The following is a 25,843-nucleotide window of genomic DNA, read 5'->3' as shown; positions in this document are numbered from 1 at the left end:
ACAGTGTTCTGTCTGTATGTGTCCCTGCCAGTCAGAAGAGGGCACCAGATCTCACTACAGATGGTTGTGAGCTACCTTGTGGGTGGCAGGAACTGAACTCAGGAGCTCTGGAAGAGCAGCCAGTGCTCTTAACCATTGAGGCATCTCTCCAGGCCCCTTTTTAATTTCTTAAAGATTTATTTTATTTTATGTGTATGAGTGTTTTGTTTGGTGTGGGGTGTGTGTGTGTGGCCTGGTGCCTGCAGAGGTCAGAAGAGGGTGTTAGATCTTCTGGAACTGGGGTTAAGAATGGTTGTGAGCCAACGTGTGGGTTCTGGGAAATGTACTGGGGTCCTCGGCCAGGACAAGTGCTCTCAACAGCTGAGCCACCTCTCCAGACCCATGTGTGATCCTTTTGAGAAGTTCAGTAAGGAAAAGATGAGATAGAAAAACAGAAACTTTACATAAAAATTATTTTAACGTGTCATAGTTGCTGGATGGTGATGGGCACGCCTTTAATCACGGCATTTAGGAGGCAGAAACAGGCACATCTCTGAGTTTGAGGCCAGCCTCGTCTACAGAGCAAGTTCCAGGACAGCAGAGCTACACAGAGAAACCCTGTCAAGAAAAATAAAGAAAGAAAGAAAGAAAGAAAGAAAGAAGAAGAAAAAAACAGAAAAGAAAGAAAATGTCACAGTCTATTTCCCATGAATCAAAGAGAAAGGGCGTTACCACAGATCCTTTGTCTATCCGGTGTATGTCAGGCTCCCCAGGACCTTTTACAGCCTGGTGAGCATTCGGGGGCCTTCAGTTCAAAGATAAAGACACCCTGATTCAGAGAATGAAGTAATTTGCCCAAGGGCTTTCTCTCCAGCTTTCATTCTCACGGTGAACATGGCTTTAAAGAAGGTGTACCAGACACAAAAGCTGGCGCTGTCCTTAAATCCACATGGCCCGAGTGCAAAGTGAGCTGGGTGAAGGCACAAAAGTCAGAGAATTTTAAACGGAAAATCAAAGACCACAGCTAACACTCCGCTACGCTTCACCGCTCTCTGCGCCTTCTCCGGAAACAGCATCCCTTGGGTTTGGGTATTCAGTTCAAGTCAGGAATGAACTGTTTGGGCGGATGCTGGACCAGCTGACAGTGAATGACTTCAACATCCAGTCATTTATTGCCTGACTTTTGTTTGCAAAACACAGTCCCTAACGTAATTCCTATAATCAAGAAGTTACAGTCTTTGGGGGTGGGGGTGGGGCAGATATTGAACACATTAGGTTGCAAGCAGTTTCATGTTCTCAGAATTGAGAGGTTTCCTGGAGGTGTAATAAATAAGCACACTCTGCAGGCAACAGTGGCATCTTCCCAAACCTTCATAGTTTGGAAAGCCACTGTGGGTGTCTGGGGTGCACTGGGGTGGGGCTAGCCTTTAAGACCTGCCGGTGGCCATGTCAGAGGAGCAGCATGAGGCAATTAAAGTTCTGGTGTCTCCCCACCAGGAGGAAAATCCCTGATGGGTGATCCTCGGATAGGCAAGGCCCGGAGACCACAGACCCTGGATGTCTTTTGCTTCTGCTGTGCTTGTACATGTTCACTGCTGCCATCCTTCTCTGGTGTCTGGCATGGTGTGAATGGGTGTGGGGAGATCCACACTGCCTGTAATGTAGTGTGTTTATCTCATGGATACATCCTGTTCTACTGGGCATTTTTATGTTGTTCGATATTCTAAAAGTCTTGTTTGTTTTGTTTTTTGGTGTTTTGAGACAGGGTTTCTCTGTGTAGTTTTGGTGCCTGTCCTGGATCCCACTCTGTAAACTAGGCTGGCCTCGAACTCACAGAGATCCACCTGGCTCTGCTTCCCGAGTGCTGGGATTAAAGGCGTGTGCCACCACCGCCCGGCTTCTAAAAGTTTTATGATAAAAAAAACCCAGAGCCAAATATTGGGGTAAATGGTGAAAGATCAGAGACAAAGGAACAAGCCACTGCCACATCTCACCTCACCAACTCCACGAATCCTCTGACGGAATGTCTCCGAGTCCTCAGCCAAAGGGGTCCAGCTGAAAAAGACTAGCCAGAAGGCCTCTAGCGGGAAGGGTTTCCTCAGCCGAAAAGGCTGTCAGTTCCCGTCTCCTCACGCCTTATATACCCTTCTCCACCCAGCCATCACTTCCTTCCTAGTGCTGGGATTAAAGTCGTGTGGTTCCCAAGTACTGGGGTTATAGCTGTGTGCCACCACTGCCTGGCTCTGTTTCTCTTAGACTGAATCCATCTCATGTAGTCCAGGGTGGCTTTCAACTCACAGAGATCCAGACAGATCTCTGCCTCCCGAGAGCTGGGATTAAAGGTGTGTGCAACCACTGTCTGGCCTCTATGTCCAATCTAGTGGCTTGTTCTGTTCTCTGATCTTCAGGCAAATTTTATAGGGTACACAATATATCACCACATTTTTACCCCTGGATTATTACCAAGATGATTCCTTCCTAATCTGTATTGTATGATTGATAATAATAATATTAGTTTATAGAGATTTTGATGATAAAAAATAAAAGGAAGTGTCACACAGCTAGAACACATGAGTTTCTGTCAAGGAGTCACATAGACTGTGGCTTAGGTAATGATTGAGAAAAACAGTTGAGTCCCAGTAACCCAGCTAGTTTAAATTCTTCTAATCTTAATGTTGGGAGAGTTGTTCACAGGTTTAGCATATCATAACTGAAACAAAGTTTCAAAAATAACTTAAAGTTAGACTAAGTTTATTTTGTTTTTTTTTTTTGTTGTTTGTTTGTTTGTTTTTTTGTTTTTTTTTTGTTTGTTTGTTTTTTTTCGAGACAGGGTTTCTCTGTGTAGCTTTGCGCCTCTCCTGGGACTCACTTGGTAGTCCAGGCTGGCCTCAAACTCACAGAGATCCACCTGGCTCTGCCTCCCGAGTGCTGGGATTAAAGGTGTGCGCCACCACCGCCCGGCTAAGTTTATTTTGTTTTTGTTTTTGTTTTAGGAGACAGGGTTTCTCTGTGTATGTAGCTTTGTGCCTGTCCTGGAACTCACTCTGTAGCCCAGGCGGGCCTCGAACTCACAAAGATCATCCTGCCTCTGCCTCCTGAGTACTGGGATTAAAGGCGTGTGCCACCACTGCCCGGCCAAGATGTTTTTATTAAATAGCTTTGAGGTGAAAAACCCAAGAAGAGAATCTAAAGTTTTAGAAAGGCACAGAGTTGAGTGAGGAATTCTTTTTTTTTTTTTTTTTTTTTTAAAGATTTATTTATTTATTATGTATACAGCATGTATGACTGCAGGCCAGAAGAGGGCACCAGATCTCATTACAGATGGTTGTGAGCCACCATGTGGGTGCTGGGAATTGAACTCAGGACCTCTGGAAGAGCAGTCAGTGCTCTTAACCTCTGAGCCATCTCTCCAGCCCCCGAGTGAGGAATTCTTTAAGGTCAGGGACCAAGAACAAAGCAGCCCAGTTATCATTAGCTGACGTGCCTTTCTTGCTAAGATGGGTTGATGACCAAAGGTGATGATTAATTCCTTATACCCATTTCTACCCTCAATCTCCTGATATAAAAATCTATTGATGAGTTATGTACCTTAAAGAATTAAAGTAGAGCTGACTGATTCAGTTTCATATATAAAAGTTTAGATTTGTGATTCCTTTAAGATTCCTTATAACTCCAGGTATGGTGGTGCACACCTCTAATTCCACCACTCTGGAGGCAGAGGCAGGTGGATCTCTGTGAGTTCAAGGCCAGCCTGGTCTACAGAGTGAGTTCCAGGACAGCCAAAGATACACAGACAAGCCCTGTTTTGAAAAACAAAACAAAACAAAAGATTACTTATAAGATTATCTTTCAAGATAAGTAATGAAATGATTGGTTCTTTCTTTGTAACCGCAAAATGCAGCCTGTCAGTAAAAGAATATCTTGCTTGCTTACACACTGTTAATCTATAACAAGTTGCTTGGGTATGAATGTACGTGGGTTTTTGGGATAATTTGTTTTTCACCTGTAATATGTAAAATGTTTAATCATGTAAGGGATGTGGAAAACATACTTGTTTTGTTTTTCCTATGTACTGGGTATTCTTTTTTTTTAAATGGTGAATGCCGTTTTTTGAAGGATATACTGGTTTTTATTTGTATTCATTATAATTATTCACTTGAAAAACAGATTGTAACCACATTGTAATCTGTATATTGCCTGAGAGATTTTGCAGGGATATATGAGCTGTAAGTGAAATAATAGTTAAAATGGACTAGAAGGAAAACATCAAGAATAAAGAGAGAATGAAATCATCAAGAATGAGAGAAGGAAATTACCAGGAAAATAGAGAATGCAAAAGAAGAATTATAAAAGGGTCTGAAGGAAACCATCAAGAGAGTGTACGAGTGTCTTTTCCCTTAGCCCTCTCAGATAAAAGTCACAGGATTCCTTTTGAACGCTGTGCTGCTGGAGGCTGGCCCCCTAAGCATCGCAAAAGACAGGTGTCCATAAAGTACCCACACTGAAGTTGTGGAGAATGCAACTGAGTTTGGGAGCGACAATGAAAGAAGCCAAGTGCAGGTCAGAGGGGGCGTCTGGGGCCGGGGAGCATCTCCCTGGAGATGTGGAACGGAAGGGGTGTGTGCAGGGAGTAAAAAGAGTAAAGATGGTACACTGGTAACAAGGTAAATAACTGCACAATACGCAGGATTAGTCCGGGGTTAATTACACGGTGGAGGTGCATCAGTCTCCCACAGTACGAACGGATGGCCTTGGCAAGAAGTTGGAATGGATGACATGGAAGGGGGATGAGTTTAAGTAACTGCTCTGAAGCGAGGCAAGCTGGGAGCGCTGGCTTGGTGGAACGTGAAATTCACGTTTTAGATCAGGAGGACAGGAGACGCCAGCTTCAAAAGGCTCGGAGAAGTCTGGAAGCGCGGCCCAAGGAACTGTGCCCATACCCAGCGGAGGATGCACCCGTGGGCCGCAGCGACCCAGGGCTCGGCAGGCCACCCGCAGGTCGGAGGCCCCGGGAGGCGCCGGCTCGGCACAGCAGGGCGGGAGCGACGCCTCCTCGCGCCGGAGCAGGTGGCCGTGCAGACTGCGCAGCTCCCGGGGAGCGCGCGCGCTGGGGGGGCGCGGGGCGGGCGGGGCGAGCGGGGGCGCGCAGGGGCGCGGGGAGGTGGCGTGGGGTGGGGGGGGTGCTCGGGGAGCCGGGGGCGGGCCGAGCGCGCGGGCCTTGGCACGCACGCGCAGATGGTCCGCGGGCCCCAGAGGCTGAGAGGAGGGGGAGCGTGAAAGGGGGGGGGAGGTTGTGTGGAGCGTATTTCCGCTCTGGCGGACAAATAATCCCGGCCAAAGGGGAGGCTCGACTGTCCAGCCCTTTAACCGCGTGGGGGGTGCCGGGGAGGCAAGTGGGGGGGGATCGGAGAGGGGGAGCCCTGCTCCTTTAATTCCCTCCCCTCTTCCTCCTCCCCGAGTCCTCGCGGACGCGGCGCGGCGCGCGGGGCCTCGGGACGCTCGGCGGACCTGCCCCCGCCCCTCCCCCGCCCGCCCGCCCGCCCACGCGGAGCCGGCCCGCGCGCGCGCCCCGCGCACCCACCCCCGCGCCTGCGCGCTGCCCAGGCCCTGCCCGAGTGTGGGGGGAGCCGTTGGCCCCGGGGGGGTGGGGGACCAAGGGGGAAAATCAGCACGCGGAACCGGGCCAGGTGAGACGAGCGTGCACCCCGGGGTCGTGAGTCCGGGGAGGGGGGGGGCGTGCCACGGCGATCTGCGCGTGGGAGGGGGGCGTGCACGACCTGCCCGGGCGGCGGGAGGACGGTGAAAGGGGGGACTCGCAGCAGCGCGGCCCGGGCCAGAGGCCAGGCGGGTGAGCAGAGCCTGCAAGTGGGGGCCGCCCGGAGTCACAATCCCCGGGGGTTTCTCTTTTTCTTTCTTACCCCCCACCCACTCCTTTCTCCATTCTCCCATGGGCGCGCGGGCCGCGGGACTGGGGGGTGTGGACGCCGCTGCCCCGCCCCCGGGAACCACGCCTCCCTCCTCGCAGGGACCGCGCCTCCTCGGAATTGGGGAAACTGAGGGAGGCGCGCTGAGCCCGGGGAGCTGGGGATGAGGGGTCTGGAGCCCCGGCTGGCGCCCGCCGGAGGAGACCTTTGTCTCTGACCGCTTTCCTCCCCACCCAGGGCAGTCCACTCCCGCCACAATGGCCTCTGGGGTGGAAGTCTTGCGTTTCCAGCTGCCTGGCCACGAGGCCGCTACGCTGCGGAACATGAACCAGCTCCGCGCCGAGGAGCGGTTCTGCGATGTGACCATCGTGGCCGACAGCCTCAAATTCCGCGGCCACAAGGTCATCCTGGCCGCCTGCTCCCCGTTCCTCCGGGACCAGTTCCTGCTGAACCCCAGCTCGGAGCTGCAGGTCTCGCTGATGCACAGCGCACGCATTGTGGCCGACCTGCTCCTCTCGTGCTACACGGGCGCCCTGGAGTTCGCCGTCAGGGACATCGTGAACTACCTGACGGCTGCCTCCTACCTGCAAATGGAGCACGTGGTGGAGAAATGCCGGAACGCCCTCAGCCAGTTCATTGAGCCCAAAATAGGCCTCAAAGAGGATGGGGTCAGCGAGGCTAGCCTCGTGAGCAGTGTCAGTACCACCAAGTCCCTCCTCCCTCCAGCCAGGACCCCAAAGCCAGCCCCCAAGCCTCCACCCCCGCCTCCTCTGCCTCCTCCGCTCCTGCGCCCCGTGAAGCTGGAGTTTCCTCTGGACGAGGACCTAGAGCTGAAGGCGGAGGACGAGGACGAGGACGAGGATGAGGATGTTTCTGACATCTGCATTGTCAAGGTGGAGTCTGCGCTCGAAGTGGCCCACAGGCTCAAGCCCCCTGGAGGCCTGGCAGGGGGTCTGGGCATCGGGGCCTCCGTGAGCAGCCACTTGGGGGAGCTGGCCCAGAGTAGCGTGGCCCCCAACACTGTCACCCCGCCGCAAGGTGTGGTGAAGGCCTGCTACAGCCTGTCTGAGGACGCCGAAGGGGAAGGCCTCTTGTTGATCCCAGGAGGCCGGGCCAGTGTGGGGGCCACCTCGGGCCTAGTGGAAGCGGCAGCGGTGGCCATGGCTGCCCGGGGGGCGGGGGGCAGTCTGGGGGCAGGGGGCAGCCGGGGACCCCTGCCTGGGGGCTTCTCAGGTGGGAACCCTCTAAAGAACATCAAATGCACCAAATGCCCCGAGGTGTTCCAGGGTGTGGAGAAGCTCGTCTTCCACATGCGCGCGCAACATTTCATCTTCATGTGCCCGCGCTGCGGGAAGCAGTTCAACCACAGCAGCAACCTGAACCGCCACATGAACGTGCACCGCGGCGTCAAGTCGCACTCGTGTGGCATCTGTGGCAAGTGCTTCACGCAGAAGTCCACGCTGCACGACCACCTCAACCTGCACTCAGGAGCGCGGCCTTACCGCTGCTCCTACTGTGACGTGCGCTTCGCCCACAAGCCAGCCATCAGGCGGCATCTCAAGGAGCAGCATGGCAAAACCACGGCCGAGAACGTGCTGGAGGCTGGCGTGGCCGAGATCAACGTCCTCATCCGCTGAGGGGCCCGGGAGGATTGGGGGGCGGGGTCCTGGGGCAGGCACACACATCTGAAGGGAGGAAGATTGCAGAGAAGACCTCGCCTCAAAGAGCAGAAGAGAAACGAAAATGGAGCCGGAGACAGGGTTGCCGAGGCTGGGGGAATGTGGGGTCCCAAAGAGAGGTTTCTTGGGGGGGGGGGAGCAGAGGCTGAGAGTTTGGAGAACAGCTCTTTCCTGGCTGAAGTCGCCTGGGGGGAGATTGGGGTTCCTTGAGGTGGGGTGGGGGTGGGCACTGTGGGGGATTGGCGGGATGCACTTTTCTCGCTCTTGTTTAGAGTAGATGACCGGGAAGAGGGAGTCATAGGGGGAGACAGGTCTGAAGTCCCAGAAGAGGAAGGGGAGGAGGTTCTTGCATGCTGGGGAAGTGGGCGGTAGGTACAGGGCTCGCCGGAAACGACAGCAAGTGTCGTGTGCCAGGTAAGAGACAGGGTGGGCAGCCTGGGTAGGTGAGACACGGGGTACAATACAGGAACTGGGTAGTGGAGGGGGGGGCAGGGCACGTAGGAAAAAGAACGGCTGTTGGGGAGGGAGGGGTAGAGACTTATACAGTATTTTTTAAGAAATCGTATTTTTTAGGATTTTTTCTGGAGTTTGGGGTTTTAGTTTTTCTTTGTTTTCCACAAAATAAAAAACAGAACAAAACATTTTTTTTTCTTTATATTCTGGCAACTGCATGTGTGTGACTGACTACCCACCGTAGACAGCCTCTCCCCGAGCTAACGACTGCATTCCCGTGCCAAAAGGAGCCCAGGCCGGGACTGGGGCATGCCAGGGAGCGGATCTGGTCGGGAACACGCCCTCCCCCAGCTGGGCAAGCTCAGCACCTAGGCAGAACTCTTACCCTTGGCAGTCCTGGTGAGGACACACAGTGTGGTTTGGGACCCGCGCAAGGCACGGGCTGCAGGCGGGCGGCCGGTGCACCCACTGAGCTGCAGGCAGTTGGCTGTGCCCATCGGTCCGTGTTTTCAGGAGAGCTGAATGATCGGCTAAACTTAGGTGCGAGTGCCTGGGAGACTACAACTCCCAGAAAGCCCTGAAAAGTTCCTATCCAAAGAGAACTACAGTTCCCATAAGACTCCGAGTTGGCCTCGGGCCGATAACGTGACCACCTGCCGGCCCAGGACTGAGTGTGAAACCGCACAGGGAGGGCCAGACGTGGGGCGGGGCGCAGCGCCCGAGGGGAACGCGGCCCCGAGCAGCGGCGTTGGGGCTGCATGCTTGGCCGTGGGTGCCGGTCACTCCAGCCGTCCGCTGGACCCTGACCCCCGACTGAGAAGTGTGCGGCGAAAACGGTCACAGCCCATAGAACCCAGTCACCCCTGAGGCCGCTGCGCTGAGTTCGCGTCTCTAGTGCACGTCGTGGCGTAAATCGCCCGGAATGCGCAGAAGACATTTGCCCTCAGTCTTCCCAGGGACACCGACCCAGAAGTGGAGGTGCCTCCCACGGGTCTGTCGCCCCTTCTCGTGCACCAGCGGGACGAGTCCGAAGCCGAGGCCCCAGCCTTTCCTATCTGGTGGCCCCGGACCAGAAAGATACACACACAGCAGCTGCAGCGGCTCAGGCTTCACGTGTTGCCCAAGCCGGGCGGGGACAGGGAAGCCACAGCCCAGACGAGCCTCGCCCTGGGTTCCCTGCAGAGCCCAGGCTGGCACTGAAGGCCCCTCTCCCCGGTAGCCCCTAGTTCCGGACCTCCGAGGCCACTCTGGGGGGCAAAAATGGCCAAAAGGCCCGCAGCGGCTCCTTTAAGGCGTCTTCTCGCCCTCCCTCCTTGTCCACGTGACCCGGGGCGGCCGCGCGCCGGCTCGGCCCCCCGCGCAAGCGGCGATGGCGGCGGCGGCGGGAGCTGCTGCGGCGGCGGCCGCCGAGGTGCGGAAGGGGAGGGGGAGAGGCGGGTGCATGCCCGCGCGCGCGCCCGGGGGAAGCGCGCACTCGTGCAATGCTCCGGGGGTGCAACGGGGCCGGGGGGCCCGAGCCGAACTTGCAGCAAACCAGGGGGCCAACACCGGGGGCCGATGAGGGGACCAGGGGGTGGGAGGTGGGGGGAGTGGGCGCCGAGTCGCGCGTGCCACCGCCCGCTGCCCCAGCGTGGGCGGTGGGCGCCGCGGCCCCGGGAGCACGCGCCAGGGGCGCGAGGGGCCGTCCGCCGGGCTGGGGCGCAGCGGGCGTTGCAGGGGTTGGTGGCCGGGGTCCCCGCGGCCTGGGGGACAAAGGGGGAGCGGCGCGTGCAGCCGGGAGGAGGGGGCGGGGCCGGGGCGCGGAGGCCCCGCCCCCTCCCCCTCCTCTGCTCCCGGCCCCAGAGATGCGGGGTCTGCCGAGAGGGAGGGGGCTGATGCGGGCCCGGGGGCGGGGGCGTGCGGCCCCCACGGGCGGCCGCGGCCGCGGCAGGGGGGGCGCCCACCGAGGACGAGGTAGGCCCCGGAGCCTGCTCTCGCTGCCCAGGGCCCAGGCGTCCTGGGCCCCCCAGCTGCCTGCGGGGCTGACGGGCCCCCCGGTCCCTTGTCTCCCCTCCCAGGGGGAGGCCCCCGCGGAGATGGGGGCGCTGCTGCTGGAGAAGGAGCCCAGAGGCGCCACCGAGAGAGGTGAGTGTGGCCGGAGCAGGCCCCGGCCGGACCGCCACCCTCCCCACCCCCCACCCGGATCCCCGGAGCCTAAGGCCCTGAACTTTTTCTCTTCCCCCCGACAGTTCACGGCTCTTTGGGGGACACCTCTCCTAGTGAGGAGACCCTTCCCAAGGCCGACCCCGACTCCCTGGAGCCTGCCGGCCCCTCCTCTCCGGCCTCTGTCACTGTCACCGTCGGCGACGAGGGGGCTGACACCCCTGTAGGGGCCACACCACTCATTGGGGATGAACCCGAGAACCTGGAGGGAGATGGGGGCCGAATCCTGCTGGGTGAGAGGCTGGGGCGAGAGGGAGAGGGGGCGGAAGAGGACCCTCTGCCTGCTCGCTTACCCTGCACCCTGCCTGCTTGCCTCTTTTTTAGGCCATGCCACAAAGTCATTCCCCTCTTCCCCCAGCAAGGGGGGCGCCTGTCCCAGTCGGGCCAAAATGTCAATGACTGGGGCAGGAAAGTCGCCCCCCTCGGTCCAGAGTTTGGCCATGAGGCTGCTGAGCATGCCCGGGGCCCAGGGAGCTGCCGCTGCCGGGGCTGAACCCCCTCCGGCTACAACTACCGGCCAGGAGGGGCAGCCCAAAGTACACCGAGCCCGGAAAACCATGTCCAAACCAGGCAACGGTCAGGTGAGCATGTGCAAGTTGGTGGGGAGAATGGGGGGGATCTCTGGATGGGCCCTTTTTTTAATTTTGTTTTTGTTGGGTTGTTTTTTTATTTTTTTTCCCCTCCCCTTCCGGGACTTAGCCTTCGGCCTCTTGTATTCAGATTTTTTTTCGAATTTACCAATAGGCTACCAAGTGTCAGATGTGGGGCTGGGCTTGATCTGTGACTAGAGTAATTGCTGGCTTCCTGGAGTTGGTGTTCTTGGGGGAGGGGTGGCCAGCGCAGGAGACTGACAGATGTAGAGTTAATTATATAGTTATTGTCCTAATTACTCTTACCAAAATGACTACAGGCTCAGCCTTCCTCCTTTCTACCTCTGAGCGAGTCCCTAGGGAACTTTTCCCGTCCATTCTTTGAGACCACTCTTAGCCGGCCTAAAGTTTTTGCCGGGAACCCTCCCCTGGGAAGGCCACATGAGTGACCGAATGGGAGTGGCAGGGGCCCAGAATCCGGTTACGACAAGGTTTAAAAGGCTCCTCGTGTCTAGGTGTGGTTCGTGTAGCCTCAGTCTGGGTCTTGTGTGGTTGTTGTTTTGGGAGGTTTGATTGTTGTTTATTTGTGTGTGTGTGTGTGTGTGTAAAAGTGTAACAGTGTCTCAACTGTATTGCGCTGGCCTTGCACTTACCATGTAGATCAGACTGGCCTTTACCTCACAGAGGTGCTGTCTTGCTCTGTCTCCCACCTGGCTTTTATTTATGTTGTTTTTGTCTTTGAGGTGGCCTCACACAGTGTAGGCTCTCTGAACTTGCTGTGATCCCAAGGGTTTAGTTCAGAACCACCCCACCCAGCCGCTGCTTCTGATTTCTTTTTCAGTCTGTTTTTTACTGCGTTATTTTCTGTATGTGGGTATTTTACCTGCATGTATGTCTGTTTACCACTTTGTGTGCCTGGTGCCCTCTGAGGCTGGGAGAGGACAGTGGATCCCCTGGAGCTGGAGTTTGAAGCAGTTGTGAGCCACATGTAGGTGCTAGGAACTGAACCTAGGTCTTCCACAGGAGCAGGAAGTGCTCTTAACCACTGAGCCATCCCTCCAGCCCCGCTGTTTTCTGTTTCTGAACAAGTGATTACCTCATCAGAATGTAATTATTCTTCTCTGGTACAAAGTCCATGTTTGTTCAAGCCCCTCATATAAAATTATGAGGTAGAGGCCAAGTGGACCTCGTGAGTTCTGGGCAGCCAAGCAGTCAATATTTGCATATGACTTAGACATGTCTTCCTTGTAGTTTAGGTCTATTATAGATGGTGAGTTAATGTGAGTACTACATAAGTAGTTTTTTCTTTTTTGGGGGGTGCAGGGTTTGAGACAGGGTTTCTCTGTGTAGTTTTGGTACCTGTCCTGGATCTCACTCTGTAGACAGGCTGGCCTTGAACTCAGAGATCCGCCTGGCTCTGCTTCCCGAGTGCTGGGATTAAAGGCGTGGGCCACTGCCGCCCTGCTATATCAGTAGTTTTTAAGACACGATGGTATAGACACAATTTTTTAAATTGTACTTAAGTGTGTATATGCAGTGGGGGGCAGTAGAGGACAGAGGACATCTTTGTGGAGCCTGATCTTCCACTTTTTCTTCTTCTTCTTCTTCTTTTTTTTTTTTTTTGTTTATTTGTTTTTTTTTTTTTTTTTTGGTTTTTTCGAGACAGGGTTTCTCTGTGTAGCTTTGCGCCTTTCCTGGAGCTCACTTGGTAGCCCAGGCTGGCCTCGAACTCACAGAGATCCGCCTGGCTCTGCCTTCCGAGTGCTGGGATTAAAGGCGTGCGCCGCCACCACGCCCGGCTGTTTATTTGTTTTTTGAGACAGGGTTTCTCTGTGTAGTTTTGGTGCCTCTCCTGGATCTCACTCTGTAGACCAGGCTGGCCTTGAACTCACAGGGATCCGCCTGCCTCTGCCTCCGAGTGCTGGGATTAAAGGCGTGTGCCACTGCCCGGCTCCTTCCACTTTTTGTGGGGTCCAGGAATCCACCTCAGCTGTGGAATTGACACAGCGGACCTCCCTGCCCCTGAGCTGTCTTTTTACTTGTTTTTGTTTTTCGGGACAGTTTTTAGGTGTTGTTGCTCTGCCACTGAGGAGATGCTGGTGGTTGAGAGTACTTAAGCAGTTCTTGCAGAGGACTTGCCGACGTCATGTGGCAGCCCACAGCCACCTTCGGTTTCAGGGGATTTAATGCCATCTTCTGGCCTTCACACAGTGAGCACTTAACTCACAGAGATGTGTAGATAAGTAGTAAATAAATAATATTTTAGCTCCACATCAGAGACCTGTGGGTTTCTTTCTTTCTTTTGATTTTTCGAGACAGGGTTTCTCTGTGTAGCTTTGCGCCTTTCCTGGATCTCGCTCTGTAGACCAGGCTGGCCTTGAACTCACAGAGATCCGCCTGCCTCTGCCTCCCGAGTGCTGGGATTAAAGCGCCACCACCCGGCACCTGTGGGTTTCTGTTCACATTTTCTTCCTATATCCACCAACTGATTTTTTTATTACTAATTTCAGCTGGCAGTGGTGATACATACCTTTAATCCAAGCATTTGGGAGGTAGAATCAGTAAGAGCTCTGTGAGTTTTGGGACAGCCTGATCTACACAGTAAGGTCCAGGCCAGCCAGGGCTGGATACCCAGCAACATGTGATGCCTGTCTCAAAAAAACAACAACAAAAATAGGAAACCTTGGGAGTCAGTTCTCTCCTCTCAAGGACTGAATTCAGCTGGTCAGGCTTGGCTGCAGACACCGGTAACTGCTGAGCAGTCTTGCTGGCTTCAGGGAGCATTGTGGAGCTATGGCCAACCACAGCTCTCCCGCCAGGGCTCTAGGCTGGTGGAGGCAGAATAGTAACTTAATTTGGTGACGCGCTTATTTCATTAGCGTGGTGCCCTCGGGTTTCCTCCAGCTTGTGTACGCCCAGATTTCCTTTTTGTCGGTGTTTGGTGATTGGTTTTTGAGACAGGGTGTCACTTGGAGGCTCTGGCTGGCCTGAGCTGGCAGAGTCCCTCCGCCTCCCAGAGTGCTGGGATTAAAGGTGTGGGCCACCACACCAGGCCCCCAGGTTTCCTTCTGACTGAAAGTCCTTCCTTCACGCTCCAGCCTCCAGTCCCCGAGAAGCGGCCCCCTGAAGTGCAGCATTTCCGCATGAGTGATGACATGCACTCCCTGGGGAAGGTGACCTCAGGTTAGACCCCCCCTCCCCTCCATACACACTCCTGTGGCTTGGTGTGTTCTGTCCCAGGGCTTAGCGCTCTGTCCTCACTGTTCTGTCTTTCCAGATGTGGCCAAAAGGAGGAAGCTGAACTCTGGCAGCCTGGTGAGCTGGAGAGGAAGACCTGGGGGTGGGTGGGAGGATTGGGGGGCCAGTGCCAGCAGCCCCAGACTTTCTAATCTTTTTCCAGTCGGAGGACTTTGGCTCTGCCCGGAGCTCAGGAGATGTCACCCTGGAGAAAGGAGAGCCCAGGCCCCTGGAGGAGTGGGAGACGGTGGTGGGCGATGATTTCAGCCTCTACTATGACTCTTACTCTGTGGATGAGCGAGTGGATTCTGACAGCAAGGTGAGCTGGCATGACCGGCCCTCCGCCTCCCTGTCCAGTCTTATTCTTTCTCTTAACCAGAACACTCACTAATCCTCCGCCCTGTGTGGCCTGCAACCATTTCTTACATCCCCCACCTCATCCCTGCCCCTCTCTGTCCAACATGGCCTCCCTGCTTGGTGGTGGCTTATTTGTTTCCTTTCTGGTTAACTTACTCATTGTTTTGATGGTGTTGTAGTGGGTTTTGCTTTGTTTTGGTTGGTTTTGTTTGTTTGACAAGGTCTCACCATGTGACCCTTACTGGAAAACCAAGCTAATGTCAGACTCGTAGAAACCGGCCTGCCTCTGCCTCTGCCTCTGCCTCTGCCTCTGCCGTGTTGGGAGGAAAGAGGGCAGCTTGTGGGCCGTGGTTCTCTGCTTCCATGTGGGCCCCGGGGTTTTGTCTCTGCGTGGGTTTGAGTGTTTAGAATATTTCCCCCGTGTCTGAGGTTGCAGCTAGGGCTTGGCAAGCTCAGTGCTCGGGTCCACATCACCAGGCAAGCTCTGATGTGCGGGAGCACTCGGCTTGTCTCTGTGAAGCCTGGGGGTCAAGCAGGGACACCAGAGCAGCAGTCACTTCACCCTGTTCCTCTTTTATATTTTTCTGTTTTTCGGGGGTTTTGAGATAGGATTTCTCTGTAGCCCTGGCTGTCCTGGAACTCACTCTGGAGACCAGGCTGGCCTTGAACTCAGAGATCCACCTGCCTCTGCCTCCCGAGTGCTGGGATTAAAGGGATGCTTTTGAGGGGTGGGGGGTTGAGACAGAGTTTCACTTTGTAGCCTGGGCTGGCCTTGAACTTCACTTTCACCTGCCTCTGCCCCCACCCCCACCCCCACCCCCACCCCAGGGCTGGGATTACAGGAGCTTGTTGCCATTCATGAAAGGGTTTCTCACTAATTACCTAGTGAAAGCAAGTCAGTTTTACAGGACTTCTCACCCTTGGCTCGGTGGGGGCCGAATTCCTCCAGCCTTGTTTGCTTGTGAATGATTAAGCTGTTCATAGTTCCAGAAGCGGATTCCCTCTAGTTCCTTAGCTGTTTGTCTCAGGATGCAATCTCATGTACCCTTGGATACCCTGAGACAAGTGTCACAGACAGTTTGCAAGCTACCATTTGAGCGCTGGGAACAGAACCCAGGTTCTTTTTGAGAGCAAAGGTGCTCTTCACTGCTGAGCCATTTCTTCAGCCCCAGCCCCTGAGCTTCTGATCCTCCTGCCTCATGTCTCCCACGGAATCGAGAAAGAGCTATCAATCTGTCAATCCTGTCCGTGTCCGTGTCCATGTCCGGGCCGGGTGAGGTTTCCTGTCTTGTTTGTTTGTTTTCAAGAAAACTTAGAAGTGGGTACTGGCGCCTCCTCCCCTCCCCTGCCATTGGAAGCTGTGTAGGATGTTTGGTCATTTCTCTTAGTGTTCAATGTTGACACACTCCAGAGGCAGAGGTAGTTGGATCTCTGAGTTCCAGGCCAGTCAGGACTACCTAGTGAGACCCTGTCTCCAAACAAACAAAAAGAAGACATTGGGCCTGTGGTTTCTGGTGATGGCAGCCTGTCCCCTTCGTTAGAGAACAACTCTTTAGCTTCTTATATTTTGTTTTTGTCGGCTTGGGTAGTCGTGTCTGTCTGTGTGTTTCATAAAACCGGCCCTTGGTACTGCTGTGTAGTATTCTGTGCCTCTGTCTATCCAGCCCGATCTGCTTCCTGCCCTCATCACCTCCAGCGAGCTTCCCCGGCGGTGGGGAGGTGACCTTATAGGGCCTTTGGATTCACTGTGTCTTGCTCTCGAAGGAGATGGCTGCAGATGGCTGTTTTTCAGCCTGATTTTCCTCTTTCAGTCTGAAGTTGAAGCTTTAACTGAACAATTGAGTGAAGAGGAGGAGGAGGAAGAAGAGGAGGAAGAGGAAGAAGAGGAGGAGGAAGAGGAGGAGGAGGAAGAGGAGGAGGATGAGGAGTCAGGCAACCAATCTGACAGGGTAAGGGCAGACCCTGGCTTCCCTGGAGCAGCGGAGAGCTGTTGGAGCATCCTCTGAGTCTCGCTCCTCCACAGAGTGGCTCCAGCGGCCGGCGCAAGGCCAAGAAGAAGTGGCGGAAAGACAGCCCGTGGGTGAAGCCATCTAGGAAGAGGCGGAAGCGGGAGCCTCCGAGGGCCAAGGAGCCGAGAGGTGAGAGGGCTCCTCTGCCCTTGGGTCCCCTCCTGCGGCCCCAGAGAGCAGTGCGCTCGGACGCTCATGCATGCTCGCCGCCGTGGACACCGCATGTGCGCACGCGCCCAGGCCCTGCGAGCCCCCCGCTCTCACTCTCTCTGTCTCTGTGTCAGGAGTGAATGGTGTGGGCTCCTCAGGGCCCAGTGAGTACATGGAGGTCCCTCTGGGGTCCCTGGAGCTGCCCAGCGAGGGGACCCTCTCCCCCAACCACGCTGGTAATTAATTGCCAACTGCCGGGGCAGGGAGCCACTAGGGGGTGCCCATGGGGGTGGAGGGAAATCCTGCCAGAGCTGGGGTGTTCAGTCCAGGCTTTGGGGTTCTAGAACGTGGAGGGGCGGCTGGGTGGGAAGGAGAGGACCCTTCCAAGGGGCGAGGGGCAAGGCCCCCATCGTCTCCGCCTCTTCCTGTCCAAGGGGTGTCCAATGACACGTCTTCACTGGAGACAGAGCGCGGCTTCGAGGAGCTCCCCCTCTGCAGCTGCCGCATGGAGGCCCCCAAGATAGACCGCATTAGCGAGAGGGCGGGACACAAGTGCATGGCCACGGAGAGTGTGGACGGAGAGGTGGGTCCGAGGTGCTGCTGGCCGGGGAGGCCCGGGGAGAGTGAACCTGGGCCCTGGCCTCACCATCTGCCCCCCCCCTCCTCCCCCCCAGCTGTCGGGCTGCAATGCCGCCATCCTCAAGCGGGAGACCATGCGGCCCTCCAGCCGAGTGGCGCTGATGGTCCTCTGTGAGGCCCATCGTGCCCGCATGGTCAAGCACCATTGCTGCCCAGGCTGCGGCTACTTCTGCACAGCGGTGAGTGAGTGACCCCCGGGGTAGGTGGGAGGCCTAATGCAGGAGGGCGCTCAGGGACTCACTGCCGTCTCTCCCTTCCCCAGGGAACCTTCCTGGAATGCCACCCTGACTTCCGAGTCGCCCACCGCTTCCACAAGGCCTGTGTGTCCCAGCTCAACGGGATGGTCTTCTGTCCCCACTGTGGAGAGGATGCTTCGGAGGCCCAGGAGGTGACCATTCCCCGGGGCGATGGGGGAACCCCTCCAGCTGGCACTGCAGCTCCTGCCCCGATACCCCTGGCCCAAGATGCCCCAGGGCGAGCAGATACCTCCCAGCCCAGGTATTGGCCTCTCCCTCCCCTGGCCCCCGCCCCGTTTTCCATCTTCTCTCCCCTGCCCCCTAACCTCAGAACCTTCTCCCACAGCGCACGAATGCGAGGGCAGGGAGAGCCCCGGCGCCCAGCCTGTGATCCCCTGACAGACACCATCGACAGCTCAGGGCCGTCACTGACCCTGCCTAACGGGGGCTGCCTCTCGGCTGTGGGGCTGCCCCCAGGCCCGGGCCGGGAAGCCCTGGAGAAGGCCTTGGTCATTCAGGAGTCAGAGAGGTAAGTTGGTGCTGTTTTCAGGGTGTCAGTCAGAACTGGGCCGGAGAAGCCGGCGTTGATGGTGGTGCTCAAACCTGAGCAGCCCACCTTCTCCTCCCCCTGCGTCCCCCGACAGGCGGAAGAAGCTCCGATTCCACCCACGGCAGCTGTACCTGTCGGTGAAGCAGGGCGAACTGCAGAAGGTGATCCTTATGCTGCGTGAGTGTTACATCCCACCCCAGGAACTGAGGGCTTGGCGTAGTGGGAAGGTCATGTGACCCTTAGTGATGGCAAGGTGGTGACCTGCTGGTGCTGGGTTCCGCCCGGCATGGGCAGGGTGGGACCCAGGGGCCAGCACAGCTCGCCTGGCAGGGAATCCTGGGCAGCCTCCCTGGAGGCGGTGGTGCCCCACCCCTTCACTTATCCTTTGTCCCTTCTGGCCCTGCAGTAGACAACCTGGACCCCAACTTCCAGAGTGACCAGCAGAGCAAGCGCACACCCCTGCACGCAGCCGCACAGAAGGGGTCCGTGGAGATCTGTCATGTGCTGCTGCAGGTCAGGCATGCCAACACCCCCCCACCTCACTGTCCAGCCCTCTCCCCGTCCCCAGCACCCCCTCCCTGGTCCCAGCTCTCCCGCCCCTCCTCACAGGCAGGAGCCAACATCAATGCCGTAGATAAGCAGCAGCGCACGCCGCTGATGGAGGCCGTGGTGAACAACCACCTAGAGGTGGCGCGCTACATGGTGCAGCTGGGTGGCTGTGTCTACAGCAAGGTGAAGGAGCTGGAGGGCCGGGTGCAGGGCGGAGGGAGGGAGGGAGGGAGGGAGGGAGGGAGGGAGGGAGGGAGGGAGGACGGGGTGGGGGCCAGGTGAAGGGCTCACTGGCTCACGTCTCCCTCAGGAAGAGGATGGCTCCACTTGTCTCCATCATGCAGCCAAAATTGGGAACTTGGAGATGGTTAGCCTGCTGCTGAGCACAGGGCAGGTGGACGTCAATGCGCAGGTCAGCAGCCTGGCCGCGCCTCCCGTGCCCAGGTCCCTGGGCGTCCGCCCCACCCGGTCCTCCCCCAACTGCCGACCCTCTCCTAGCGCCTCCCACTCTTCACGCTGGTTCCCTTCAGGCCTGTCTGTGGTTCATGGAACTCTGAGTTCCTCCCTGTATCTCTGCTGTGGGTGTGTGGGAGTGCGCTCCCGGGCAACACCCCATCCTCTGGCCTCAGCTGTCCCGAGGAAGAGTGGCCCTGAGCTGTTTTCTGGCCAGCAAGGCTGGGCCCTCATTCTTTTCTCCCCCCTCAGGACAGTGGGGGCTGGACGCCCATCATCTGGGCAGCCGAGCACAAGCACATTGACGTGATCCGGATGCTGCTGACCCGGGGTGCCGACGTCACCCTCACTGACAACGTGAGGGACACTCTCGAGCACGGAGGGCTAGTGGTGGCGGGTAGCTGTGGGACCGTTGTGCAAAGTGGAGACTGAATTCACGGACACCATTCCCGCCCCTCCACAGGAGGAAAACATCTGCCTGCACTGGGCCTCCTTCACGGGCAGCGCTGCCATCGCCGAGGTCCTCCTGAACGCCCGGTGCGACCTCCATGCCGTCAACTACCATGGGGACACGCCACTGCACATCGCTGCCAGGGAGAGCTACCACGACTGCGTTCTGTAAGCCCCGGCTTCCCCAGGCCCTGGCGCCCACAGCTGCTGCCCAGTCTCTGACCCGGGCCTTGGCTTTGTGTCACTCCCCAGGTTGTTCCTGTCTCGTGGAGCCAACCCTGAGCTTCGGAACAAGGAAGGAGACACGGCCTGGGATCTGACCCCGGAGCGTTCCGACGTATGGTTTGCCCTGCAGCTCAACCGGAAGCTCAGGCTCGGGGTAGGGAACCGGGCTGTCCGCACCGAGAAGATCATCTGCCGGTGAGTGCGACGCCGGCACCCCCGACCACTGCCGCCACCTCAAACTGTCGGTCCCAGAGTCCCTCAGAGGCACACGATGTCCCCAGAATTGCCAAAATCCTCTTGCCAACAGGGCAGATGGAAATAAAGGACTGTGCCAGGGAGACCCTCAGTGGGTAAGGGAGCCTGCTGCCAAACTAACAGACTGATTTCAGTCCATGGACCCGCATGGTAGATGGAGAAAACCACTTCCTCCAAGTTGTCCTATGACACACACAACACGCACACAGTATGACGCACTCAACACACAATGGAAAAAATACAAAAGCAGGGCGTGGTGGCCCACACCTTTAATCCCAGCACTCAGGAGGCAGAGACAGCTGATCTTGATGAATCTGAGGCCAGCCTGGTTTGTGTCTGTGTACTGAGCTCCAGGCCAACTGGGGTCACCTTAACTTACAGAAGGAAAAAAAAGAGAGAGGAAAAAGATAAAAAAGAAAGAGAGAAACGTGTCCCAACCCCTGGAGGTGGCTGAGGCAGGAGGACTGTGAGTTTGAGGCCAGATACCCAAAAAGTTGAGAATTTCAAGTCAGGCGGTGGTGGCGAACACCTTTGATCCCAGCACTCGGGAGGCAGAGGCAGGCGGATCCCTGAGTTCAAGGCCAGCCTGGTCTACAGAGTGATTTCCAGGACAGCCAGAGCTACACAGAAACCCTGTCTTGGAAAAAGACAGACAAACCAAACAGCAAGAGTTTCAGATGGGAACTGGTGTCGCCTGCAGCCCCCCGGTTCTCAAGGCTGAGGCAGGAAGACCTACCTTTTAAGCCTTCAAGTTGGAGAGCAGCCTTTGTAATATAAGAGGCTCAGACTTAAAAAAAGGAAAAAGATTTAAAAAAAAAAAAAAAACCCAACCAAGGCCAGTCTGAGGTGGCTGACAATGCTTGCCATATAGACCGCTGGGTTCAAGTCCTGGAGCCCACTGGAGGAGAGAACTGCCTCTGATCATCGTATGTAAGCTGTATCATGTGTATGCCACACACACGTACATATGTACATACAGATGTAATAAGATTTAAACTAAGAATTTTGAAGCCAGTGTGGTGTAGACCTTTAATTCCAACACTGGGGAGGTAGAGGCAGGCTGGTCTCCGAGTTCCAGGACTAGAAGGTAAGACACTGCCCCAAAGAAGTAGGTGGAAGACCTGGAGCGGTGACTTTCGCTTTGTTGTTTTCCCTCTAGACAGGGTTTCCCTGTGTAGTCCTGGCTGTCCTGGATCTTCTTCTGTAGTCCAGGCTGGCCTCGAACTCACAGATAGCTGCCTGGCTCTGCCTCCCCAGTGCTGGGATTAAAGGCATGCGCCACCTCCACCCAAGGCCCAGGAGTGCTAACTTTTAAGACAGGGTGTCACTGTAGACAGGCTGACCTCAAGCTCACAGAGATCTGCCTGCCTCTGCCTCCCAAGTGTTAGGATATAAGGTGTGTGCCACCACACCTAGAAAGGGCTGGTGACCTTTAATGGCAGCAGAGACAGAGGCAGGTGGGTCTCTGAGCTCCAGGGTAGCCAGGGGTACCTACATATGAAACCCATGTCTCAAAAAAAAAGGGGGGGGGGAGGCCGGAGAGATGGCTCAGCTGTTAATTTTTTTTTTTTTTAGATGAACAGATTCTTAAGCTTATAACACAAATGTGTCCTGTGCCAGCTGAGTGTGGTGGTGCACACCTATAATCTCAGTGTCTCAGGAGGCTGAGGCAGGGTAATTTCACATTTGAGGCTGGCCTGGGCCCTGTAGCAACACTGTCTCCAGTTAAAATGTAAAAGGCCCCAGTCCAGCATGGTTGGCATATGCCTGTAGCTAGCACTTGAAGCTGGAGGCAGGAGTTCAAGTCATTTTCAATTATATTGCAAGTTGAGGCCAGTCTAGGCTGTATAATACTGTGTCTCACAAGGAGGGGTGGGGGCGGAAGGAGCTGGAAACACGATTCAGTAGTAGAACATTTTATTTGTCTCACATGCTATTTCATATGTGCTATTGGGCTCAATCCCTAGTCTCACCAAAAAAAAAAGTGCAATATTTGGGACATAATTACTCAGGTTATTCCTTATTAATATAAAATCAATGTTTTCCTTTGTATCTATCATTTTGTGTTTTAAGACTGTCTTACTATGTAGCCCTGGCTGGCCTTGAGCTCACAGAAATCCACCTGCCTCTGCTTCCAGAGTGCTGGGATTGAAGGCGCCACCACACCAGCCAGTACCTATTCTGTCTGTCATCCTTGCTCCTTATGTCCAAGGAACTCCAGCACGGCCCCTCAGAAATACTCTGGCCCTGCCTTAGCCTTATCTGTCCCTTCTGCAGGGATGTAGCTAGAGGCTACGAGAATGTGCCCATCCCCTGCGTCAATGGTGTGGATGGCGAGCCGTGCCCCGAGGATTATAAGTACATCTCGGAGAACTGTGAGACATCCACGATGAACATTGACCGGAACATCACTCACCTGCAGGTAAGTCCCAGGTCCCAGGTGTCTGCAGAGACACCTAGCCGAGCTGAGCAAAATTGGACTGTGTGTCCATCACGGGCCACCTGGCTGAGGGAGCAGGAGCTGAAAGGAACCTGTTGTAGGGCTGCATCCATACCGGGGGACATGGAGGACCCCCCTCCCCCCATTAGAACCTGGAGATTTCCCCTCACCCATCACCAACCACTGTCCTGAAACATGGACCCGTGGTTGAGGGGGAGAAAGCTTTGGCAGCGGAGAGCAAGGTGCACCCCACTCACACTGAGTCTCCCCCCCAGCACTGCACGTGTGTGGATGACTGCTCCAGCTCCAACTGTCTGTGTGGCCAGCTCAGCATCCGCTGTTGGTATGACAAGGTGCGTGTCCCTCGTCTGGCCAGGTCTGTCTGGCCGCTCCCACGAGGAGCCAGGACCCTGCTCTGGTGGGGGAAGAGACACAGGGTGCGGCAGGAAGTTCTGGGACCCTGCCAGGAATGCAATGGGCCTGTGCTCAGCTGTGTGCAAATGGACTCTGGTGCCCGCCCGCCTGCCCGCCTGCACGCTTCCTGGTCTCTGACCTCAACCTGCAGACTCTCTGCACCCCTCCCCCTGCTCTGGGCTGGGGTCAGAGTGGAGTTTCCCGTGGAGTCCTCTGGGTCCCGGGCAGCTGAAACCACTGTCCCCTCCCTCCGCACCCCAGGACGGGCGGCTGCTTCAGGAGTTTAACAAGATCGAACCCCCCCTGATCTTTGAGTGTAACCAGGCATGCTCCTGCTGGAGAAGCTGCAAGAACCGCGTGGTCCAGAGCGGCATCAAGTGAGGCGCCCGCCCCGGCACCCTGCCTCACCTCCGCCTCCCATCCCCTGGGGCGCTTCCAGGGGCCCCACACTCAGTGTGACCCCCTCTCCACCTCTAGGGTGCGCCTGCAGCTCTACCGAACAGCCAAGATGGGCTGGGGGGTCCGCGCCCTGCAGACCATTCCCCAGGGCACCTTCATCTGCGAGTAAGTGCACTCGGGACCTGGGTGCTGGGGTCCCGCCCACTCCTGCCCAGCAGAGGACAGAGCCTGCGTCCACTCTGCCTGAGCCCCAGAGCTCCTTGTCACCATCTCACGTCACTCACGGAGCGTGTTTCCAACATCACACACTTTCCTGCACTCTGCCTAGCTGTGGTGAACGCCAGTGACAGACAGAGCTGGGTTTGGGCTGAGCTCTGTTGTGTGTCCTTGGCCACATTATTTAACCTCCTTCAGCCTTATTTTTCTTACCTGTAAAGTGGAGAATAGCTACTTCCTGTCCACTTCCTCCCTTCTGGCCAGTACAGCAGAGAAGCCTCTTCGCCAGCTCCAAGGACCACCCAGTTTCTTTCCTGCGTGTTCGCTCAGCTTCACAAACAAGCAGCTTTCCCACCACCTGCCCTCTGCCCTGGCCCTCCCCCCTCTTCACCTGCCTCCCAGCCAGTGTCTCAGTCCTCGTCCTCCATTCCTCACCCTGTGGGATAGTTCCTGGTGCACACGCCTCCCTGTGTCCAAGCCTGGCATCTTTCCACCCAGCCAGCCACCATGGATACTAATCCCCAGACCACAGCCCGCCCCAGGCTCACACCCTCCCCCAGCACTTCCCACCCGCTGGTCAGCTGTACAGTGGGACACCTAGTGGCTAGACTGTGTGCTGCATCTTACGCTGGCCCCAGCCAGGGTCTGCTCCCCTAGGCTCTGAGTAACCCACACAGCCCCAGCAGTGACCCTGGTGGCTCACAGTGATGGGCAGCTGAGAAGTGGAAGAAGATTACAGGGATTGAGACGACAGGAGATGGGCCTGGAGCCCTGCTCAGGTTCAGAACCGTAGTTTCTGTCCGATAGGTATGTTGGAGAGCTGATCTCTGACGCTGAGGCCGATGTGAGAGAGGACGATTCTTACCTCTTCGACTTGGACAACAAGGTAGGCAGCACCTGTGCCCTCTACTCCCAGAAGCTGCTTTCTGGAGCCACCTGGGACTTGGGCGAGTGGAAACCTGGCTGGAGGGACTGGGTATCACTGCGGGAAAACTAGCCAGGCAGGTGAGTAGGGATGGGTATTAAGAGCACTGCCCCTCCACAGGATGGAGAGGTTTACTGCATTGATGCCCGTTACTATGGCAACATCAGCCGCTTCATCAACCACCTGTGTGACCCCAATATCATCCCTGTCCGGGTCTTCATGCTGCACCAAGACCTGCGGTTCCCACGCATCGCCTTCTTCAGCTCCAGGGACATCCGGACTGGGGAGGAGCTGGGGTGAGATGCCCCGGAAATCCTGGGGCCTGAGGGTTGCGGGCACCTGGTATCCACAGACCAGAGGAAACTGACCAGCCTTAGTGTCCCTTGGAGGGCTTGTTAAAACCACAAGGCAGATGTGGTGGCATGCATTCATAATCACAGCATTCAGGAGGCTGAGGCAGGGGGATCACAGACTGTCTCAAAAAAGAGAAAGGCCCAGCCTGTCCTGGTGTGACACACCCGTCACACCCGCACTGAGGGGTCAAGGCAGAAGTAACCACCAGTTCAAGGCCAGCCTGGGTAATTTAGTAAGATCCTGGTCTCAAAAATTTTAGAGGGACCAGATGTGGTAGCATGTGGTCTTAATTCCACGTCTTAGGAGGCAGGGCCAGGGGGATCTGTGGGGATCTGTGTGAGTTCAAGGCCAGCCTGGTCTATGTAGAGAGTTCCAGGACAGCCAGACCTATATAGAGAAACCTTATCTCAAACAAACCCAAAGGAGGTGGCGGGTGGGGGGAGCGGGGTTTGCAGGGTTTAACTGAATGGCTGAGTACTTTGGCTGAGTACTTGCAAAGCGTGCGCAAGGCCCTGGGCTCCACCCCACCTCCCATACATAGCCTCAAGATACTCTGGTTGACAGGGCTGGGAGGCCAGAGGCCTGCCTTTATGACAGTTCTGGGGTGGTATGAGTCAGCAGGCCCTACAAGGACTTGGAATCCATCTGGAGGATTGATGGGGTGGAGGGAATGGATCCGACCCGAGAGAAGGCTCCCCGCGTTCTTTGAGATGGGTTCTGAGCGTCTGGGTCCTCTGCCAGGTTTGACTATGGTGACCGGTTCTGGGACATCAAGAGCAAGTATTTCACCTGCCAGTGCGGCTCTGAGAAGTGCAAGCACTCAGCGGAGGCCATCGCCCTGGAGCAGAGTCGCCTGGCCCGGCTGGACCCCCACCCTGAGCTGTTGCCTGAGCTCAGTTCCTTGCCCCCCCTGAACACCTGAGGACTCGTAAATCCAGGCTGGGGCACTGCCCTTCAGACATTCCTCCATCAGAGACCCCGGTTAGGCCTGGAAGGTCGACAGCCCCCTCCCAGAGCTGGTTTCTCACTGGGAGTGTGACTTCGGGGCTGGCCACACTCCGCTGAGCCAGGCCTCAGTCTGCTGAATTGAAGTTGGGCCTCTGCCAACTGATTCTCTGTGTTCTCAATAAATGTTGGGTTTGGTAATAAACTGTCTGG

At 56.2% G+C, this 25,843-nt stretch overlaps 2 protein-coding genes across 13 annotated transcripts; both read left to right on the top strand.

Annotated features, from left to right (window-relative positions):
* The first annotated feature begins 5,599 nt into the window (after positions 1-5,599).
* Zbtb12 (zinc finger and BTB domain containing 12) lies at positions 5,600-7,673 on the top strand. Of its 2 annotated transcripts, none has more exons than XM_006995595.4 (2): positions 5,600-5,666; positions 6,141-7,673. In XM_006995595.4, exon 2 carries the CDS (start codon positions 6,161-6,163, stop codon positions 7,538-7,540), a length of 1,380 nt encoding a protein of 459 aa, XP_006995657.3. In that variant the 5' UTR covers positions 5,600-5,666; positions 6,141-6,160; the 3' UTR covers positions 7,541-7,673. The 2 variants fall into 2 exon arrangements, with proteins under 2 accessions (XP_006995657.3, XP_015844500.2); XM_015989014.3 differs by lacking the exon at positions 5,600-5,666 and adding an exon at positions 5,772-5,827.
* Positions 7,674-9,365: 1,692 nt separating this feature from the next.
* Positions 9,366-25,835, top strand: Ehmt2 (euchromatic histone lysine methyltransferase 2). Of its 11 annotated transcripts, none has more exons than XM_076558245.1 (28): positions 9,366-9,446; positions 10,093-10,159; positions 10,264-10,470; positions 10,562-10,818; positions 13,926-14,010; positions 14,105-14,142; positions 14,228-14,383; positions 16,233-16,370; positions 16,445-16,559; positions 16,715-16,816; positions 17,015-17,163; positions 17,255-17,398; positions 17,482-17,717; positions 17,802-17,984; positions 18,067-18,182; positions 18,412-18,518; positions 18,615-18,737; positions 18,865-18,966; positions 19,260-19,364; positions 19,471-19,625; positions 19,710-19,877; positions 22,215-22,359; positions 22,653-22,730; positions 23,053-23,168; positions 23,269-23,355; positions 24,214-24,292; positions 24,452-24,627; positions 25,427-25,835. In XM_076558245.1, the coding sequence occupies exons 1-28, from the start codon at positions 9,405-9,407 to the stop codon at positions 25,605-25,607; spliced, it is 3,657 nt and encodes a 1,218-aa protein (XP_076414360.1). In that variant the 5' UTR covers positions 9,366-9,404; the 3' UTR covers positions 25,608-25,835. The 11 variants fall into 11 exon arrangements, 7 of the variants coding, with proteins under 7 accessions (XP_076414360.1, XP_076414362.1, XP_076414361.1 ...); XM_076558246.1 differs by having other exon boundaries at positions 9,367-9,446; positions 18,100-18,182; XM_076558247.1 differs by lacking the exon at positions 16,715-16,816 and having other exon boundaries at positions 18,100-18,182.
* The last annotated feature ends 8 nt before the right edge of the window (positions 25,836-25,843 follow it).

The sequence above is a fragment of the Peromyscus maniculatus genome, chromosome 21, assembly GCF_049852395.1.
Source record: "Peromyscus maniculatus bairdii isolate BWxNUB_F1_BW_parent chromosome 21, HU_Pman_BW_mat_3.1, whole genome shotgun sequence".
NCBI classification, from domain to species: domain Eukaryota; kingdom Metazoa; phylum Chordata; class Mammalia; order Rodentia; family Cricetidae; genus Peromyscus; species Peromyscus maniculatus.
This window is presented reverse-complemented; position numbering and strand designations above follow the sequence as displayed.

Coding starts and splice junctions, on each gene's coding strand:
- Ehmt2 (XM_015989012.2), top strand. CDS start 9,517: ATGCTCCGGGGGTGCAACGGGGCCGGGGGGCCCGAGCCGAACTTGCAG. Junction 16,560..16,714: donor GAGGGCCAAGGAGCCGAGAG/GTGAGAGGGCTC, acceptor TCTCTGTGTCAG/GAGTGAATGGTGTGGGCTCC. Junction 19,365..19,470: donor ACGTCACCCTCACTGACAAC/GTGAGGGACACT, acceptor GCCCCTCCACAG/GAGGAAAACATCTGCCTGCA.
- Zbtb12 (XM_006995595.4), top strand. CDS start 6,161: ATGGCCTCTGGGGTGGAAGTCTTGCGTTTCCAGCTGCCTGGCCACGAG.